The sequence below is a fragment of the Strongylocentrotus purpuratus genome, unplaced genomic scaffold (genome assembly GCF_000002235.5).
Source record: "Strongylocentrotus purpuratus isolate Spur 01 unplaced genomic scaffold, Spur_5.0 spur5_scaffold_3, whole genome shotgun sequence".
In the NCBI taxonomy this organism is placed as follows: domain Eukaryota; kingdom Metazoa; phylum Echinodermata; class Echinoidea; order Camarodonta; family Strongylocentrotidae; genus Strongylocentrotus; species Strongylocentrotus purpuratus.
Genome location: NW_022145609.1, coordinates 15,776,455 through 15,795,952, shown reverse-complemented (window position 1 = coordinate 15,795,952; position 19,498 = coordinate 15,776,455). Strand labels below are relative to the sequence as shown.

Here is a 19,498-nt window from a genome sequence, read left to right as displayed (position 1 = left end):
CAACCCTTGTACGGCACCTTAAATAATTGAAACTAAGTGCGAAAATAGAATGAGTTTGTACATAATCCGAACCCGACTAATATATAAGTATAAATTACGTATGGAATAGAAGAGGGATGGCTATTTCTGGAAAATCTTTACGATCGTTTTCCATTCAGAATTAGAAACTTAGCAGAGAGGACAGAGAGAGAGAGAGAGAGAGAGAGAGATAGATAGAGAGAGATAGAGAGAGAGAGAGAGAGAGAGGGGGAGAGAGGGGGGGGGGGGGACTCTAGGGAAGGGGGGGGGGGGAGAGTAAGAGAACGATTTCGGTGAATGGCAGGGGGGGGGGTATCAACTAATGACATTAATTGTCATATGGAAAAGTAATAAGAAAAACAGAGAGCAACAACAATAATCCTGTCAACCAAGTGATGCCAATGATCATCTTCCCTGAGAATGGGGGAAAGCTTAACATGGGAAAAGACGAAGAAAGTAGCATTTACTGCGGGGGGGGGGGGGGGGGGGCTAGTTTAGAAAAGGTATTCAGCTTAGAGGTAATAGTTTCCGATGAAGTAAAATGGTAGAACTATTTTCATTTGGATAATTTTTTTATTTCTTCACCCACGCTAAGAGTCGAATAATTCATTCAATTTAAACGAGGCATATCCGTGGCGTACCGTACCAGACTGGAAGGTTGTTATTTCTATTTTTCTTTTTTCTACGAGGAAGCTCCCTTTTCTAGATTAGGAATAGCAGAAGAAGAAAAAAAGAAATATCATAATGTGACGTTTACAGCTGACGTCAGGTAAACAGGCAATGAAGCGTGACCGTGTATAATATTCGAGTAACCTGATGCATCGACAAAGCGATGTAAGTATACTGTACTGGGACCTCTTTTTCATGGAGTTTCCCACGCGAAAGGCGTAAGTTCTAGGCATCCTTTCTGGCTGACTTTGTTATGAAATCTCATGATAGCACTGACCAGACTCACAAATATACTTCACAGGCTGTTACAACTACTTCGGAACTCTAAATTGAGTAAGTAAAGGCTTTAATATTTATGATTATCTCATTTGAGTGTATCTTTGCGAAATTCTCTGTATGATTATACCGTACTCCTAGGCGATGGGACCCAAAATATTGACCTTATTTCTCTCGTGCTTCTCTGATCAAAGCAAATGTAAATAAAGGTGGCTGAATCAACCTTTTCAAATTCACAATACAGTAGTATTTACAAAGCTTCGTGTTCTTTTCATTGTGAGTATGCCTTGATGTTAAAGCTCAATGCACTGTCGTTTGGAAAATCTAATAGAGCTACCGCATTTGTCTTGATGATTTTGGAACATGATAGTGTATAATGTGAATATTATAAAACCACAGAATATTATTTTCCTCGGAAATTTCACTTCATGTATTTATTGGCATATTACCTTATTGGATTCTTGTATGTGTTTGTTTTAAAGTATATGTTTTTCGTCATTATACAACGCCACGAATTTGAGTCGTCTAAAGGCAGGTTATAGCACGCGAGATTGTTTGATAATAATATCACACTGTAAAATATAAATAAACATGTCCATGTATAACAAAATGCTGAAATAACAAACTTTGAACAAAAAAAATCATCGCTGTCAGGGGCACGGGGGCACGTGCACATACATCGATTGACAGTGAATTGAAGAGTAACAAAAAAAAAAAGGGGGGGGGGGGTGCTGGAGAGAAAAAAAGAGGTGAATGATAAACTTAAAACCCTCTCCCCTCACGCTTGTTGAATTTGCATTTCATTCACTTAGTAAGTACGATGTACCCCCCCCCCTTAATGTCGACGCCCTGATCCTACCTACGCCAGTTTGATGCAAATATATATTTTGAGGAACGGTCATGTTTAGATATAATACACAACTTTGTGCAATAGGAACACATACCAGCACATAGTTTAAATGACGTAAAAAACCTCTTCAATGTAGGTCAAGTCGAAAAATCTCACCTAAACTAAACGTCAAATATACAGTCATTTGGTCTTCATCAAGACAGTTGCATCAGACAAGGAGAAAATAAAATCAGGAAGTATACAATTTTATTTCCATTGTGATAGCTTTCGTCTTGAACTTGCATATTGTGGTTTTCGTTCGTTTTGATACTCAATAGTGAGTGTGTATACAATTTAATTATGACTAACGTTTAGTTTCATGACCTATACGATCGCACTGTTCTGCAATTCATTGAAAATAGTACCACGTACAGTGTGAAGTTTCTTTTGAAAATCTGTTTATTGCAGTCCTCGTTCATTTAGATGTAACTAATACTAAGATTCATTGTTGTCTCAATGTATTAAGGCCTATCATTACCGTGACCTAAAATACAGGCGTTGGTCTTTTACGATGCCACTTTTCTGCAACTCTTTGGAAATTGTATGACCGTTTCAATGACCTAAATCCATTGAAAAAGAAAACTTCATAAAAGCTAGCATTATTTCGCGTGTATAGGGATTAGACTGCAAACGGCCATCACCAAAAGATGTGTTGAAAAATGGTTAATTGACCTCATGCATAAGGGTACAACCTATTTGACGCAGCACTGGTCCTAGGTAATGCAGTCATTTTCTACTTAAGCGTCATCGTCGGGGGTACTAAGAATTAAATATAGGCTGTATTTATGCCAAACCCTAAACCTAACCCTAACCCTGCCCTAACCATATCCCTGTCCCGTCAAACGTATATAACACAGAAACAACGACACTAGCACTGTCCATAAAGTTGTTATAATTTTTCTTTCATCTTTTTATGTGACAACATTGCTTATTCTTGATAGATAACATGTGTATCTCGTCAGAACTGTACTAATCAATAAAGAATGGTCAATAACATTTAATCAATCAAGTTCTGAAAGGATATGAAATATATCTAACATGAATACATTAATAATTTCATGAAAAGAGGTAAGAAAAAAACTATTCCAACTTCACTTTCTGGGCAACAGTGCATGTATAACCGTAAAGACAATGTTAAGGATGACTGAAAGCGTACCATCCCTCCCCAGGAGCTTTACTACTTGAATCAACTCGGAGGAGACACCCAAAACACATTTTAATGAGTATTTTCTTTATTAACGATTATTATTTTTCATTTGTTATTGTTGGTTTCCTTTCAGATTAACTACAATGGATCTCGGTCGACGCCAGTTTGTGGTTGCTTTGATTTTCCTATTTTCAGCAGCAACCGGTAAGATCACAATCTTTTATACATTTTTTTTAATTATAGGCCTATTATTTGACAATGACTGTAATAAAGTTTGTACATGTATAAGCCATAAGGGCTGTGCGATTTAATTGCTGCTTTGGGACAGTATTCATTCTGTATTTTGCTCCTAGCAGTGCTAGTGTCACCCGTGAACTTATGCACTTTTTGTCCCATTTATCAATGATCCTGCACAAGTTACTTGTTCTCCGAGTGGTATCTTTTGTATGGCGACCTGTTTTCACTGTCATGGTCGAATAAAGAAGTGGGCGTTAACATCATAACTTCGTAATTTCGTAAAGAGAAGCGTGATCACCAACCACTGTAGACATGGCGTTCCTTTTTCTTTCAAACTTGTTGAACCGAATAGGTGACACCGCAAACAACGTGAATAATATCATTGTATTGGATAGCGATATTTGTGCACGGAATAACACAAATATTTCTACTCTGTTTTATATTTTTGGGCCAGTTATTTATACCCTCTATCATCGGTGTATCTGTTTGAGCCTAATGTGTATTAATGCACAGGGTTTGTAAGAATATTATCTTAACTCATAACACAATATCTTTAACAATAACTGAAGTGAAACAAGAGAATTTCGATAGTATTGATCCCTTGAAATAATATACTTCATCGTGTTCATATACTGATTGAAAAGTCTGCTATCATTTTCAATGGAGAACATTCTGTTGGGGGGGGGGGGGGGGGTAAATTTCACCGTGTCCCCTTTCGAATACGCCAGTGTCTAAACACTATCATTGCGAGCATACCTGTCAAATAAAGTTTGCTACGTCATCAGTAACTGCTAAAATTAGTAAATTACTCTGCTAAAGTTTTGGTAAACTACTGCATCATTTCGAATGTGAAATGCCCTCTTCGCGTGCACTATTGAAATTGGCAAAACAAATACACAAAATAGCATTATGAAGTAAGAACCATGTTGATGTATTGCTTTTGAAAAGACCTTCTCTTACGATGGGTTTGGTCTGATGTTTACTTTGAGTCAGATTTTCAAACGACTTGGCCTTTCAAATGTATTGGAACGTTTGAACTTGGAAAGGCATAGTTTTATATGAAAGTCTTGTTTTGACTTTGACTTGCCAAGTCGATTTCTGTGTTATCAAATATTTATACAAAGGGAAGAAAGAAAACCAATGTGTGTACGATTGTGTAACTGCGAGAATTCATTCTGATATATTACAGATGATGAATGCCGTCAAGTTCGGAAATTTTTACCCACAACTTTTGTATGAGAGTGCTCGCGGGTCATGCGTGAACTGGTGCTTGTGTAAATAAAATTATTGGATTTTACAACAAGAAAATCAACTAAAACAACAACAGCATCAAGAACAACCCCAGCAGTAATATCAAAAGATTCATATCCTGTGTGTTCTTGGGTTTAGTGGAAGAAAGTTTACTTATATCCAGCATGCCTTCTAAATATACACATAATTATTATGTAGACGTATTTTATGAACAATTTGCATCTTTTGTGATTTACTTCTTGTGCCTTAAATTGATTGGCCAAGATTATTTCCACCGGAACCCCACTGGAAATAAGCTCTCGAGCTTCGTGGGTTATCCTGTTCAAGCTGACTTAATTTCGATCTGTTATTCTTGTATATTGTTGTATGTTGGAAGCTTGGCGAATAAAAATCAATCAATCAATCAATTATGGAATAAGTACCCTTGTCGTTAGATCTTACAATGATCATTTTTAAATCAAGGCACAGATCGCTACTGGTTAGTCACAGGGCATCGTTTCACTAAACCGCGTCGTAACTCGTAAGTGCAAGTTTGCAGACATCCCAGTTAAACGGGTATGCTTTATTATCACACGTTCCGATGGGAATGTAAGATGTAAGATGCACTTTAATACGTCACGAAGGTTTCGTCAAACGATGCCCAGGATCAGGATTGGTCCAGAATTTGTCAGCACCTAAAAACACCTAAATTAATATTTTCTGTATTTGTTCTTTTTGTTATTAAATCCAATACAGCATTAGAAAACGTCGTCGATGTTGTGGATGCCCAGTGTTGCTCAACCATCGACACGTCCCGCAACATGGGTGTGTATGGATCGAGGTGTCCAACTCCCCAACTGCAGATGGAGTGTGGGTCACGAGGGTGCTGCGGTAGGTATTTTGAAGGCAGGCGTACCCAACATTCATTGGAAGTTACGCTTTCTGTCAAGTTTTAGAACACCGTGATTTCGAAGTTATGCTCAATATGTTGCCACAGGTGATCGGTACATACAGTACTTAACAGAGAACTCCGATGAGAGTCATTTGACAAGTTCTCAAATTTTCGATTATTTGATTTCATGACTATCGTCAGGAACTGAAATATATGAATAAATGTGTTGCATTTATAGAGTAAGGAGGTTTGACATCAAGTTTACTAAAACAACATAACGACATTAACGTATATTTACGAAAGAGAGTGACTGAAGTATTTGAAATCAGCCACTGTAAAACCAAGTTAATGGCGGGGGGGGGGGGATGTGCTCATGATAAATATAAAATCATAAACTTATTAGAATTTGCAATACCATGAACGTAAATTCCGAACACTTTTATTTGAGCTAGGGAATTGTAAATGGATATCTTCATATATTCCCTGTATTAACTATATACAGTATTTTACTTTCCGATTCAGTAAAAATCTTTTTTGTTTTGCATAAGACCTAGTATAGGAATGTTATACAGCCATTACTCTTGTTTCAATTTTGGATCCCTATGCAGAATTAATGCAGCAATATTACTCATTATTTGAAAATATATAGTTGCGACAAACCAGTCAACCGAGGACACGGTCGCGGAGGCATACCAGCCTTACCATTGCATCTATTCTGATGACGTCATAGAACCATGGAATGTATGCGATCGTACCATAAATTGTCCTCGAGGAGATGATGAAATGTATTGTGGTAAGTATTTTTATTTTCGTTCTTTTCACCCTCTTTCGATGCATTCATCATTAACCAAAATAAAATGAAATGACTATGAAAAAGAGGGAAAGGAAAAATAAAGGAAAAAGGAAAAATTAAAAAATGGAAAAAAAAGAAGGAAAGTATAGAAATGAAAATGAAAATAGACAAATAAATTTAAAAAAAAGATTAAAGACTAGAAGAGCAGGTTTTGTTTTATTAAAAAGAATATTTGTCTATTATCAGGTATTCGACTTTAAGTTGGACTTAACTATGGCAGGCTGTTCATGTCACTGTTTGCTCTCGATATTATGATCTTTAGATAATATATTTTCTTTCAATAATGAATTATCAAAAAAGTTTAAATTCTGGAGATTTGTGACCATTATTGTAAATCCCTTTAGAGACTAATACCAGTTAATGGTAAGAGAAAACAGCACTGGCATGAGCGGCCTGCCTTAGTTAAGTCCAACTTAAAGTCGATCTTAGTATTTGTGAAACATTCCCCTGGTGTACCGATTCCAGCTGATATTAGCAAGAATACTTAGTATTCATTTTCTTTCGTTTGAAGCTTTTATGTACCGCTATAATGTACACATTTATCATTTAATTATCCCCAGTTATTTTCATATATTCCTGCATGGTTCGTGTCATTACTATGAAAAGATGAGATAATCAAACAATATCATAAGACTTACATGATGATCATTACCACTGGCGTACTGGTGGGGGAGCTAGGGGGGGCGCCAGCCCCCCCAAATAAAATTGAACCATGACTTATTTTCAATTCCATATAGATCTACAAGTCATGTATAAATGTTGGTGATATCACATGATTTTCAACAAAATGCCCGTTTCTCCATTTCTGTTGCAAACTGACACATTCACAAATGGCCAGGAAAAGCATATGTTTTTTACAGTCACTAAGGGGCCGTGGCCACTAACAGTAACACTAGAAGAAGAAAAAAATCCTTTACAGAAGCAACTGTGACAAGCACTGCCGGGCGTTCCATACTGACATATCATGTAACACTGCATTATGTACCGTTAATAGGGCCCAGTGGGGAAATTGAATTCAGACAAGATTAAGAGTTGGTACAACGAATCGTCTTCTTTAATAATTTAATGAAACGGCAAAGCTTCCGTGCTTCGGGGGGAGGGGGGGGGGGGGGAGGAGGGAGCAACTGAATTCAGACTAGGATTAAGAGTCGAGATGGGTACAACGAATCGTCTTCCTTCTTTAATAATTTAATGAAGTGCCAAAGCTTCCTCACTTTACGCGTGAGGGGGGTGGGAAACTGAATTCAGACAAGAACACGATACAACGAATTGTCTTCTTTCTCTGATAATTTAATGCAACGTGAAAGCTACCGCGCTTCGCGCGGAATGGGAGAATATGAATGCAGACAAAGATTAAGAGTAATAGTTTAATGAAACGTCAGAGTTTTCGCGCTTTACGCGAGATGGGCGAAAATCAATTCAGACAAGGATTAATAGTGGAAACCGGTACAATGAATCGTCTTCTTTCTCTAATAATTCAATGAAGTGCCAAAGCTTCCGCGCTGCGCGCGGGGGGGGGGGGGGGGGGGGGAACTGAATTCAGACAAAAACACGATACAACGAATCGTCTTCTTTCTCTAATAATTTAATGAAACGTGAAAGCTTCCGCGCTTTGCGCGGGATGGGCGAAAACGAATTCAGACAAGGATTGAGAGTAATGATTTATTGAAACGTCAAAGCTTCCGGGCTTCGGCTGGGAGGGGGGTGGGGGAACTGGATCCAAACAAGAATTCAGAGTCGAGAACGGTACAACAGGTCGTCTTCTTTCTCTAATAATTTAATGAAGTGTCAAAGTTTCCGCGCTTCGCGTGAGAGGATGGAGACCGAAAATTAACTTAGTTCCTGGCCCCGGGTGTATAGGGTTAAATTTGTAGACATTTGGACATTAGCATTAATATATTTGTCGGTAATTGGGTGCTCGTTTTGTCGGTTATCGGTGGCCTCTACACCCTCCCCACTCCCCCGCTGACAAAGATCTAGCGACGCCCCTGATAACGACACAGTTTATACACTCGAGAACATGTATGCAAGTACTTCACTGATGAAGTACCGGACCACCGACTTTGTGCATTGTGCGGCATCAAAGCATATACAACGTCTCAAGACGTGACAGATCACTTTTCTCTAACTTGTAACCAATCAAAAGGCCTCGTTTTTTTCCAGGAAGTGCAGGTGGACATTAATGCGCCAAATGTGGTTCTCATATTGCAAAAGATCCCTACTCTTGGAAGGGGTAGGAGAAAGCAATTTTACGTCATATTACTCCAGGAAGTGACTGAAAATGCGTCTAATTTGGTTCTGAAATTGCAAATGCTTCTTACTCTGGGAGGGGGCCAGAACCCCCTCCCAGACCCACCCCCGCTTGGTCGCTCCGCTCCCTCGCCGCTAAAGCCCCGTTCTGTCGCTTCATCGTTTTACATAATATTTAACGCCATGCCATTTTGTGCCCCCCCCGGTAAGAAATTCCTGGATCCGCCACTGATGCCCATACCCCTTGAGCTTTGGGGGCTCCACTCCTTGACCCCCGCCGGGGCTTTGCCCCTAGACCCCACTTTGCGAAACGTTCACCGGGGCCTGCATGTTAGAGTAGGGTGCTGCGGATTTTTTTTGTCAGCACCCCCAAACGTTTTTGCTCATTACGCCACTGATCATTACCCATTTGGTAGTATAAGGCTTTGGGACTTTGCTACACCTTTACTTCAACCATGGCAAGTGATACGAAACAAAAATACTAGCATCAGCAAAACCGACTAATAGTAATAACTAACAAAACATGCTTCATGATCAATAGACATAAAACATTATTTTCAAGCTTTTAGTAAAAAAGGGAGAATAATTTGTAATAAAAAGAGTAAGATGCTATTTTCATGTTTGTGTGGGCGTGCGAGAGTGCGTGTGTATGTGTAATTGGGTTTTTACAGACGCGTATCACTCAGAAGTGAGTATTTACGTATGGGACCGATGTTTAACGTCACCATCCGAAAGACGTGACTTGAACGTGGAACCTATTTCACAAAGCCTTCTTTCAATGAAAAATGACAAAAATCAGTGACAAACCTGCTGATAACCAATCAGAAGCAAGGATTTCAGTAGCTTATAACAAAAACTGTCATTTGTCACTGACGACAAGTTAGTGAAACGACCCCCGGAGTTTCGAACCTGGGTCCGATCAGAGTTAGTTTGAAGGCGGAGACAGAGAGCTGAACGGACCAAGGGGTGTTTCACAAAGATCTTAAGTTAAACTTAACTCTAAGTTGGACTTAAAAATCACGGAGAGCAATTTGTAGCCTTAAAATCAAACATACTTAAAAGCGAAAATTCAAGTATTTAAAAATTTTAAAATAAATTCCACATCAAGAACATGAAATCCCAGTTGGTAATAGAAAATAGTAATGATTTGAATCAACATTTTATGCCTTTTAAAATAACTTTTACAAAATATTCTCATAGATGCCAACGGTTTTTCAAAATTGTTAAGTCCAACTATAAGTTAAACTTAGGATCTTTGTGAAACACGCCTCCAGGAACATTACCGCCAAACCGGGCGCCAAACCAACTCCCCTTACAATGCCTACAATTGCCTCCTACATGCAGGAACGTACACCTGTGCTTCGGCCATTGTTGATGGGCCATCGTCTGATATCCAGATTCCTTGTCCAAGCTCCAACACCTGCTACCGGCCCACTGGATCATGTATCAGCAGCCAACAGTGCCCTAATGACACGAATACTGCAGCTGACCTTTGCGGTAAGTAGTTTGATCTTTATTCTCACCAATTTCTGTCCTTTATTATAATAAAACTAACGAAATATGCAAAAATCTTCTCGCTCGGTCGCTACACTCTCTCGCATAATATTCTTCCAAATTTACAAGTAAATATTGTAGATAATCTTTGTTCGGTAATATTGGTTGGTTTTAATAGTTCACTACCACACAATCTATATATTCGCCATTTCGACACCCATAGCGATATCAATATACATGTACATGACATAGGCCTATAGATAGAAATCCCATCCATGCCCAAGCTCCCTATATACTTACTAAAATTTACCTACTCAATATTTACAACCCTTTGGACTGCACAATAACTACCGGCAAAGTAAAATTGAAGTGTGAATTAAGTATATTGCTTGTTTTCGCCTCCGTCACCTAGCTTCGCCCCTCTCGTTCACTATGCTCCCTCGTAATGTAATCAAATTTAATGCAAAAAACCTCGTTAGAAATTATTGAATTCCTCTGTTACGAATAATAATTGTATTTCAATTAGTCAGAATGCGAATTGCATACATTACGTGTTGTTAGGTAGGACAAGCCATAATGTTTGTCCAGCATCACTCTGCCGTCCTTTTAATGGTGTTTATTTCCTATCATTCTTTACAACAGTTCAGCCATGTCCATCGTCATGTTTTTGTGACACTCTCGCCATGATCTGCACGGCCAATATCGAGCAAGGAGCTGCAGGAGACCCACTGATACATTCTCGCTTGATACAGTTGTAAGTTGTAAGGGTCCGTCTTAAAAGGCCTCTTGAGGGGCCCTATGACCTAAGACTTATTTGTCTGATCCATGATGCACAGGACCAAGTGGGAGGATAGAGAAAAAAATCAGACCGACTTTGACTGAAGTTTATAGTCGACAGGTTTTTTTAAACAATAAACAGAGATATCACAAAACGTGTCCGTATGCCTATGTAGGTAATTGTCCTGTACCCCTAGGTTGTGGTCTTCAAAGAAAGTGCTTGTATGGTTAGTAGTTCATTGGTGATTGTTTAAGGGTGTAACGTTAATCATGAGATCCTCCCTGTCCAGTTTGGGTAGTCCGGGAATGATTATTATAGGTGTAATTATTTTAGAGGATACCTATCCAGAGGTACCATTCTGGGAATAATGGTCATCGGCGTAGTAGTCCTGGGATATTTGCCCTAGGATATGATTATACTTGACAGTACCTTTCAATGTATATTGTTCCGGGGATAATCGTCCTAGAGTAATCATCCTAGAGGGTACTTTTCCAATTGTAGTAGTCCAGTAATGATTATTATTGGGTGTATTTGTCTTAGTGCACTTGCCCGAGGGTAGGTCTAGTTGCCGAATAAAATTGTCGAAAGGGTGCGATACTCTTCGAAACAGATTATCATTAAAAGGTAACTCGTAACCTATCTATGTTTTCCATTTTTTTTCCTTCTCAGTGCCCTTGGAGATTTTACAGGAAACCTTATTATCAGCAATGTATCAGGTAGCTCAAATAATGGATCCATCCTTCTGTTGAATCCGTCCGACATTATCTACGTAAACACTTTGTAAGTTCATAATAATATTAGCTTACTATATTCATTAAGATAACAAACAAGTCACAGTTTAAACTTTATACTGACAGAATAGTATATCACTGCTGTGGCTTGTTCTTCAGACAAAACGGATGAAGTGTAGAAAATACCCGTTACTACTACGGTATGGATCCATGAGACACAAAATAATAGAAGAAAAGGAAGATTCTCGAGACCATGTCCACAAGACTGAAGGTTTCCATCTCTTGATCTTTGACCTACTTTCTTGTGGACAGTCTGACCATTACTAAAAACGGAAGGTCTCGGTCTCTCGGCCTTTGTGGCTCCAATCTTGTGCACGTTTTGACATCTAATTGGAAGGTACTCGAGACAGACAGGTTTGGTCCCTTACAGTTTATACTAAGGTCCTTGTGGACGCTCTGACGACAGAAAGATTCTCAAGGTCAAGGAACCACAACGAATAAAGCCTCCTCTCTTGGACTATGTACCCTCGGTCTTGTATACATTTTGAAAACTATATGCATACGGTCCACAAGACATGATTTGGGTCTCTTAAACCTTGTATCATCGGTCCTGTGAAGACTCATGGGACCAAACGTCCAAGAAACCGAAGTTTCACGAGATCGAATTTTTCGGTCTAGTTGGCCTCCTGTGTACTGGCATGCGTCTTAAAACACACCAATTGTTGTCATTTAACTGCGAGTTCTCATCATGCTCATGCAAAATTATTTAATTTTTTTTATATGGAAATGTTTCCCGTTGCTTCATATCTCTTACCAGGGTTGTTACGTCTCCTCATAATACAATAGACCAACCTACAACATACAACTTTAATCTTGAGATCGAGGATGATGCGTTTTCATATAATTCATTTCTTCACACATTGTAAGTATATTGCCTAGATGTTGCACGATTTTGATCTCGTTTAACTGTTCTTCACCACGAAAGACATTTATACAATGTTTTATAAATACTGATTTTCTAGGTGAAAACAGGATAACAGTATTTTCACGATAAAGTCTGGTACATGATCCTGGTTTTCCTTTTTAAGATTCGTATATTTTGTGATATTTAAAGGTTTAAACACATATTTCATGATTATACATTCAAAGGTCCAATCATTTATTGATTTTCATTTGCAACAAATTAGCAAACATATATTCAAGGTAATTCATATTTATAGCATGAATAAATTGACTACTCAAGGTACAAATATTTGTTGAACTGTCGAGTTAACAGAAGACATACATATTTTCAATAATGGATTTCTGATATTCATGAACAACAAAAATGGAAGAAACAATACAAAAGAGACATATTATCCTTTGATTATTGGGCTATATAAAACTACTTTGTTGTGACCACTGCTAATGATTTAAAAAAAGAAAAAAAGAATAAAAAAGAAGATTAAATCTTTTATATCAACAAATTCCTGAATTGAAACCATTTTGTTGTGAACTTATTATTTCTACAGTTCGAATCTGCAATATACTTTTCATTTTTGGAATAATTTATAATCGAAACTCTAATATTATCAAAGTCGGGCAAGGTTTTCTTTATTTTGCACGTATACATCATCTGTCGCACCACAATCAGTATACAATTCAATGCATAATTATTTGAACCTCTGAAAACCAAATAATTTATCTTGTAGTGAAAATATTATTCTATTTCCGGTTCCAGTATATATCCAGTGTTCCAACCTATCCCAAATATGTTTAACATGCGTACAATGACATAGCAGATGTATGACTGTTTCGCTCTGTTCATTAAAAAAAATGTACATCCTTCTCTTGGGACTATATTAATTTTAAACAGTAAATCATTCGTATATAATATACGCTGCAAAACATTAAACTGAAACCATCGTAAGCCCACATCTATGGTACAATTAAATCCAAATGGAACAATATGTATCTTGTGATTATGTTTAAGGGTTCTGACGGGAAGTTCGCTGGAGACCGTTACCACTTCCATGTTTACTGGGCTTTCTTCTTTAGAATACTTGTAAGTATCATACAGCCAAATTAAAGACAGTAAATACGTATTGATATAATATCAACAGAATTTGTTTATAGTAGAGATAGATATTGACTATCATGTCAGCGGTCATTGTGATTGTGATTTAATAGATAAAGTTTATATCTTCTCACAACGTTATTGATCGATCTAATGAGTCACAGATATTGATCACAAAAGTTGTGAGAAGATGTAAACTCTATCTATTAAGAATGAACCACATTATCACAATCATTACTTGAAAAGACATAAGAACAAAAAACTATAACTTTGTGGTCAACTGTGTATTAAATCTTTACAAATATCTCTTTCTGATATTCCTGTCTTTTACTTTAGCCAAATTCTCTAAATGTTCCGTGAAAAAACTATTAAATGGTCTTGTATTCTTGTTTCCATAGAAATCTGGATCGCAATTCTATTCGGAATATATCGGCCAATTCATTTGCCCCTTTGATAAAATTGAAAACCTTGTAAGTATGTAATTTTTTCATCTCGTTACTATAAACTGTTGATGATGACGACGATGATGATGACGACGATGATGATGATGATGATGATGATGATAAAAATGATGATCATGATGATGATGGTGTTCATAAACGCAATACAATATAATACAATATGGAATGACTATAACAACATCAACAACAAGGTTACACAAAATATTTAAGAGAAACAGTATCTTACATGTAGTTAAAGGGCATATGAAACCTTTTTGAAATAGATTACAACCCTCATTATGACCGTTTAGTTTGAAAAATCTGAAATCTCATACTTAAAAAGGACAAAAATAAATTACTTTATGATTTGACCGCCTAGTTTAAAAAGAAAGCTATTACATTTTTGACATATTTATAACAGTTTTCTGTGGAATGTGGAATGGAAAGTGACAAAAATTAAAAGTGCTGATGATTAATCATTCGCCACCAACAACATCATAAAAAAAGCAGCCATGACAATAACTCACCTGTTATATATTCTTAACATAAACTTAGGTCGCTGGGTATCAACCACTTAACCGTTATCGAAGTCGGCGCATTTGACGGTTTAATCGATCTGAGGTCATTGTAAGTATGCACTTAATAATGAAAATTTGAATTGATTCATTGGAATACGATTCGTTTAAACAAAATATATTATCCACATTAGCACTACAGCTAAATTACCAAGAATATACCCCAAAATGATAAAATGACGGTATTATGTTATGTTTACGTTAAAAAACCATACGATAATAATTACGACAGATGAATTTGAGTGAGGGAGCTCGAGAAAGGAAGAGAGGGAAAGAGAGAGAGAGAGAGAGAGAGAGGTGTTGTTTCGATAATGAAAGCAAGTCGTCAGGAGTATAGAATTGTAAAGATTATACATTTAAATTAATATTTAACGTTCCGATGTTATTTCTTTCTTGCAGGAGGTTTTTTGATAGAAATTGAGAAATACATATAACAACCAGACAAATAGTTATGAATTCATGCTTTTTTTGTTGTTGTTTCCCATAGAAATCTTGATGAAAATCCCATTGTTGTAATCGAGCCGGGAGCATTTTTTGATTTGATTCAACTCAGAATTTTGTAAGTGCCTAAATTTGGTTTGTTTTTCATATTCTATTTTCTCTATAAACACGATCGCAACCGTTTTTGGAAGAAAAAAATCATCTTCGAGGAGCAACTTTAATAACGTATTGTATATCATGTTCCATAGAAATCATGTTTGAATTACGTACTGTCGCACATTTCAAAAGGTCACGTACACGGCTATTTAATTGCCTTAGGTTGATCATCCAAAGTAGTTGCGACCATGTTATAAAAATACATAGGCCCACTTACATATAATTATGGACATACGTATAATATAGTTACATACGTACATCCATGTATATACATAATTATATAGATGTAATACATACATATAAATATGAAGAAATATACGAACCAAAAAATACAGAGATGTATGGATAGCGCTATACAGAGATATTAACAAGGGGTCTCTGATGTTTTTTTTTTTTTTTTTGGGGGGGGGGGGGGGGGGGTCAGAACCAAAATTTATCATCAGCGGAAAAATTGCTGAAAAGTGACCGTCCAGTTGAAATGAGTCAAAAAAAAAGTTCAGATCAAATTAATACAAATTACTGATTACTTTACTTCTTTTTTTTTCTTCCGAATTGCTTTCAACAAAAAAGAGCTAGGCCTATGTTGTTGTTGTTGTTGTTTTTTTTTTTGGGGGGGAGGGGGTTCCACTTTATACTTTTCGTCATTTTAACACAAAACAATAATTTTAGATCTTGATACTTCTTTGATAGGGCTGAGCTTGTAATTATCTGTTTAACCCAAAATTATTCATTAGCTGTCACAGGTCACTATAATTTCAGAATTTTTTACTTTTTTGATAGGGATAAACTTGTAATTATCTGTTTAACCCAACATGTTTTATTAGCCATTATAGTGACTACCACAATCATTAAAAGTAGTATTACTGTTAAAGAAACGTTTAATAAAGTTATCACCACCCCCACAGGTTTCTGTTTACAGATGAAGTGGAGGAATTTCCTGTAGAGATATTCGAAGGCTTAGAGGGACTTCAGGCTATGTAAGTAATTTTCCTTAGCATATTCCACGTGAGACTATGTTTTAAGAGAAAACAAAGACCCTTTCAAACTCGAGGATAGTTATGGATGCTAGGAAAATAAATTCAAAACAAAGACATTTGGTATGGGGGGGGGCGGTCGAAAAGGGATATAATTACAAAGCAGCAGAGACCCTTGACAATTTTTTTTTACCAATTTCGTAATTCTCAACCATTTCCTGAACATTCTGAATTATACCATTATTTTGAGAATCAATAATTGAACCTTCATTCACTCAGTGGATAAACCCTAAGCCTAACCCTAATCTTTGTACCAATGATACAACGGACCCTCTAATAGACGCAGGATCAGATAGACAGAACTATGAAAACGATGACTGATCATGGTACAGAACGGTCTGAAAAATGTCCCTTATGTATCACGTTAACTTGATTAGACCTACTTTCCTTCGTTTCACAATATCAAAATTAAATCAAGTATTCCGTTTATCCACTAGACAGTCTAATTTTGTTTATTTTTTCTTGCTTGTCCTACTTTAGGCACGTTACCGACTTCCGTCTCTGTTGTCGTATAAAAGATCTTGCGCAATGCGTGGACTACGAGCCGGTGCGATTTTCCTCATGCACCGGTCTTCTCGAATACCGTGTTCTTGGCTATTTCATGTGGATCCTTGGTGCTGCGGCCTTCTTCGGTAACGCGTTTGTCCTGGTGATGCGACTGCGGTCTCTGAGAAACCAAAAGAGAGCAAAGAAGACGGTTCAAATTCAGTCGATTCTGATCATGAACCTCGCCATGGCCGACCTACTGACGGGACTATATATGCTCATTTTGGCAGCTGCAGATACGTTTTTCGGGGCCGAGTACTTCGTGCATGCAAGAAACTGGCGGGAAGGGTTACCATGTAAGCTTATCGGTGTGATAGCTTTGATGTCTGGCGAAGCTTCCGTGCTCATCCTCGCTCTCATTAGCATCGATCGTCTTCTCGTTATCGTCTTCCCATTTGGACGCGTCCACCTTTCCCTCGTGTCCGTAAAAGTATGGACCGCCATAATCTGGATCATGTCCATTATCTTTGGCATTCTGCCTCCGATTTTAACCTCTGTTTTGAATAAAAACACAGTGGGCTATTTCTACATCTACTCTGACGTCTGCCTTGGTCTGCCACTTGTTCGCAGCACCAATCTTGAAATAGATTTCAACGAGTATGATTATGAAACGCAAGAAGTCGACTTCACCTTTCGTAACGTATCAGACGGCAAATATGCGTATTACGCCATCATTATATTCATCGGTTTAAATCTGCTCTGTTTTCTAACTATCCTCTGCTCCTATGTCGCCATCTTTGTTTACGCTCGCAGAACATCTCGGAGGGTTCACCGCTCCCCGGAGAGAGAGCAAGAATTGCGTCTCGCCGCGCGCATGGCCATTATAGTTGGTACTGACTTTTGCTGTTGGATGCCGATCATCATCCTTGGCATACTGGCTCAAGCGGGAGCGGTCCCGGTGTCGACGGAAATGTATGCTTGGTGTGTGGTTTTCATCATACCAATTAATTCGGCAGTAAACCCTTTCCTTTACACCTTCGGAGGTGCATGCACCGAGAGACAGAGAGCTCATAGTAGCTCTTCAACTCCGGTTGCATCAAATTCTGATCAGGGATCGAAGGGAACAAAATTATCTCTCCTTTAATAAAACAATTGGGAAACTGTTCATAGATTATGATTCGATGGCTGAATTTACAATTCAATTAGGAACAGACCAAGGGGAGGCCAACATAGTGAGAATCAGATTCTGAAGGTCTACATCTGTCATAATGCGGACGCATATCAATAAAATTATACCGAATATATAAATGACTGATGGAAGTTTATGCTGCTTTAGTACTGCTTCCAAAATACAGACATATATGGATATTCAATATTATTTTTTTAACAATGTATTTTCAAAATGTTAAGTAGGCCTAATACATTTTAAGTCTATCCGAATGAATAATAATCGATTTCAAGAGATTCGTGATTCCAACCCGTTGTCTTCTTGTATAAAGGAAATAGATTTAACGAGATTTTTTGGACAGGTCCGGTATGACCCCTGCAATTATCATTACCCCAGCTATTGCCAGGTACCCATAAACACCCGGGTGGCGAGTGGCAAATGTGAATTAATGTCTTGCCAAGGGACATTGGTGCCGGGCTGGGATTCAAACCCTCAACCCCCGGATCGAAAATAAAGTGCACCAACCACTGTACCTCGATACCTCCATTTATCATGGAGCATTTGTTATTAACCCGCCGGCTTCTAATTTTTTCATTCCCATAGGCTTAATGCATACGCCACCCGGCTCCAGTTTTCAATGGGTTAAATTGTGAAAGGTTGTGAGGGGATGTTGTAAAAGCTTGTGATTATATGATGCATTGTTAATATGCTTACGCCAGGTGGCTCTGGTAGCACAAGAGTCACCACTCCTCAAAACAAATTATGCGCTTAGTATTTGTATTTATTTAGACACTCAGTTAAAACATAATTATGTCTAGGGATGTAGCAAAAGGTTTGGAAAAGCCGTTCACGGTTGTATCTCTGAAAAAAAAATTGATAAAAATAAAGAGATCTTACTAGAAACGAAATAATAGAAAATTTAGAGCCAACAGGCTCTTTAATCTATATTCTTCCATTTACATGTTTATGTGTGTTTGGTTGTGTGTGCGTGTGTGTGTGTGTGTGTGTGTTTCTCTATCCGGGTCTCTCTTCCTCCCGAATGTTTTCTGTCTCTCTTTCCTTCCTTTTTACACTCAATACTCTCTCCATTTTCTCTTCTCTCCACTTTTTCTTTGTTTCTTCTATTCACTCTGTTCTCACTGTCCAGCTTAACCTGGCTGTCTTTTCCCTTCTCTTACCCGTACTCTTTTAACCCCTCCCATCTTTCTCGTTATCTTTCTGTAAATCGTCCTCTCTCTCTCTCTCTACACCCTACTTCTTCATTCTCTGTGATTATGCGTTGTTATTTATAATTTTGTATAAGCATAGGCATATACTTTATGAAAGATCAAATAAATAATTAAGCCGTAGTAATTATCTCAATATAACATATATAAGGTTTTTTAATGATTCATTACAGAAAGAAAAAATAAATATACCCTGAATGAACTTACAACTAAAACATTTTTTGTGACAAACGTAGGCTAAGATACACTGTCGCTCATATAGTTGGAATATTTTTGTTTTACCTCAATTTAGGGAATCATTTTAAAAAATAATTAAAAAATAATAGATCTAGATAATAAAATACATTCTCAGATTTTATTGAATAATAATGTGTGTTTTGCGTGACTGCTAAAGCATGTGTATGTTACTATGCTTATCAACTAGGGGACCTACGCCCTTAAGTCATAAATGA

At 37.5% G+C, this 19,498-nt stretch overlaps 1 protein-coding gene across 1 annotated transcript; it reads left to right on the top strand.

Moving 5' to 3' along the window:
* Positions 1-872: 872 nt before the first annotated feature.
* On the top strand, positions 873-19,288 carry LOC100891662 (G-protein coupled receptor GRL101). Its single transcript, XM_011678694.2, has 14 exons — positions 873-1,020; positions 3,133-3,203; positions 5,223-5,357; positions 6,008-6,151; positions 9,806-9,958; positions 10,598-10,709; positions 11,403-11,513; positions 12,282-12,386; positions 13,437-13,508; positions 13,919-13,990; positions 14,516-14,587; positions 15,023-15,094; positions 16,038-16,109; positions 16,647-19,288. The coding sequence occupies exons 2-14, from the start codon at positions 3,143-3,145 to the stop codon at positions 17,794-17,796; spliced, it is 2,331 nt and encodes a 776-aa protein (XP_011676996.2). The 5' UTR covers positions 873-1,020; positions 3,133-3,142; the 3' UTR covers positions 17,797-19,288.
* Positions 19,289-19,498: the final 210 nt, after the last annotated feature.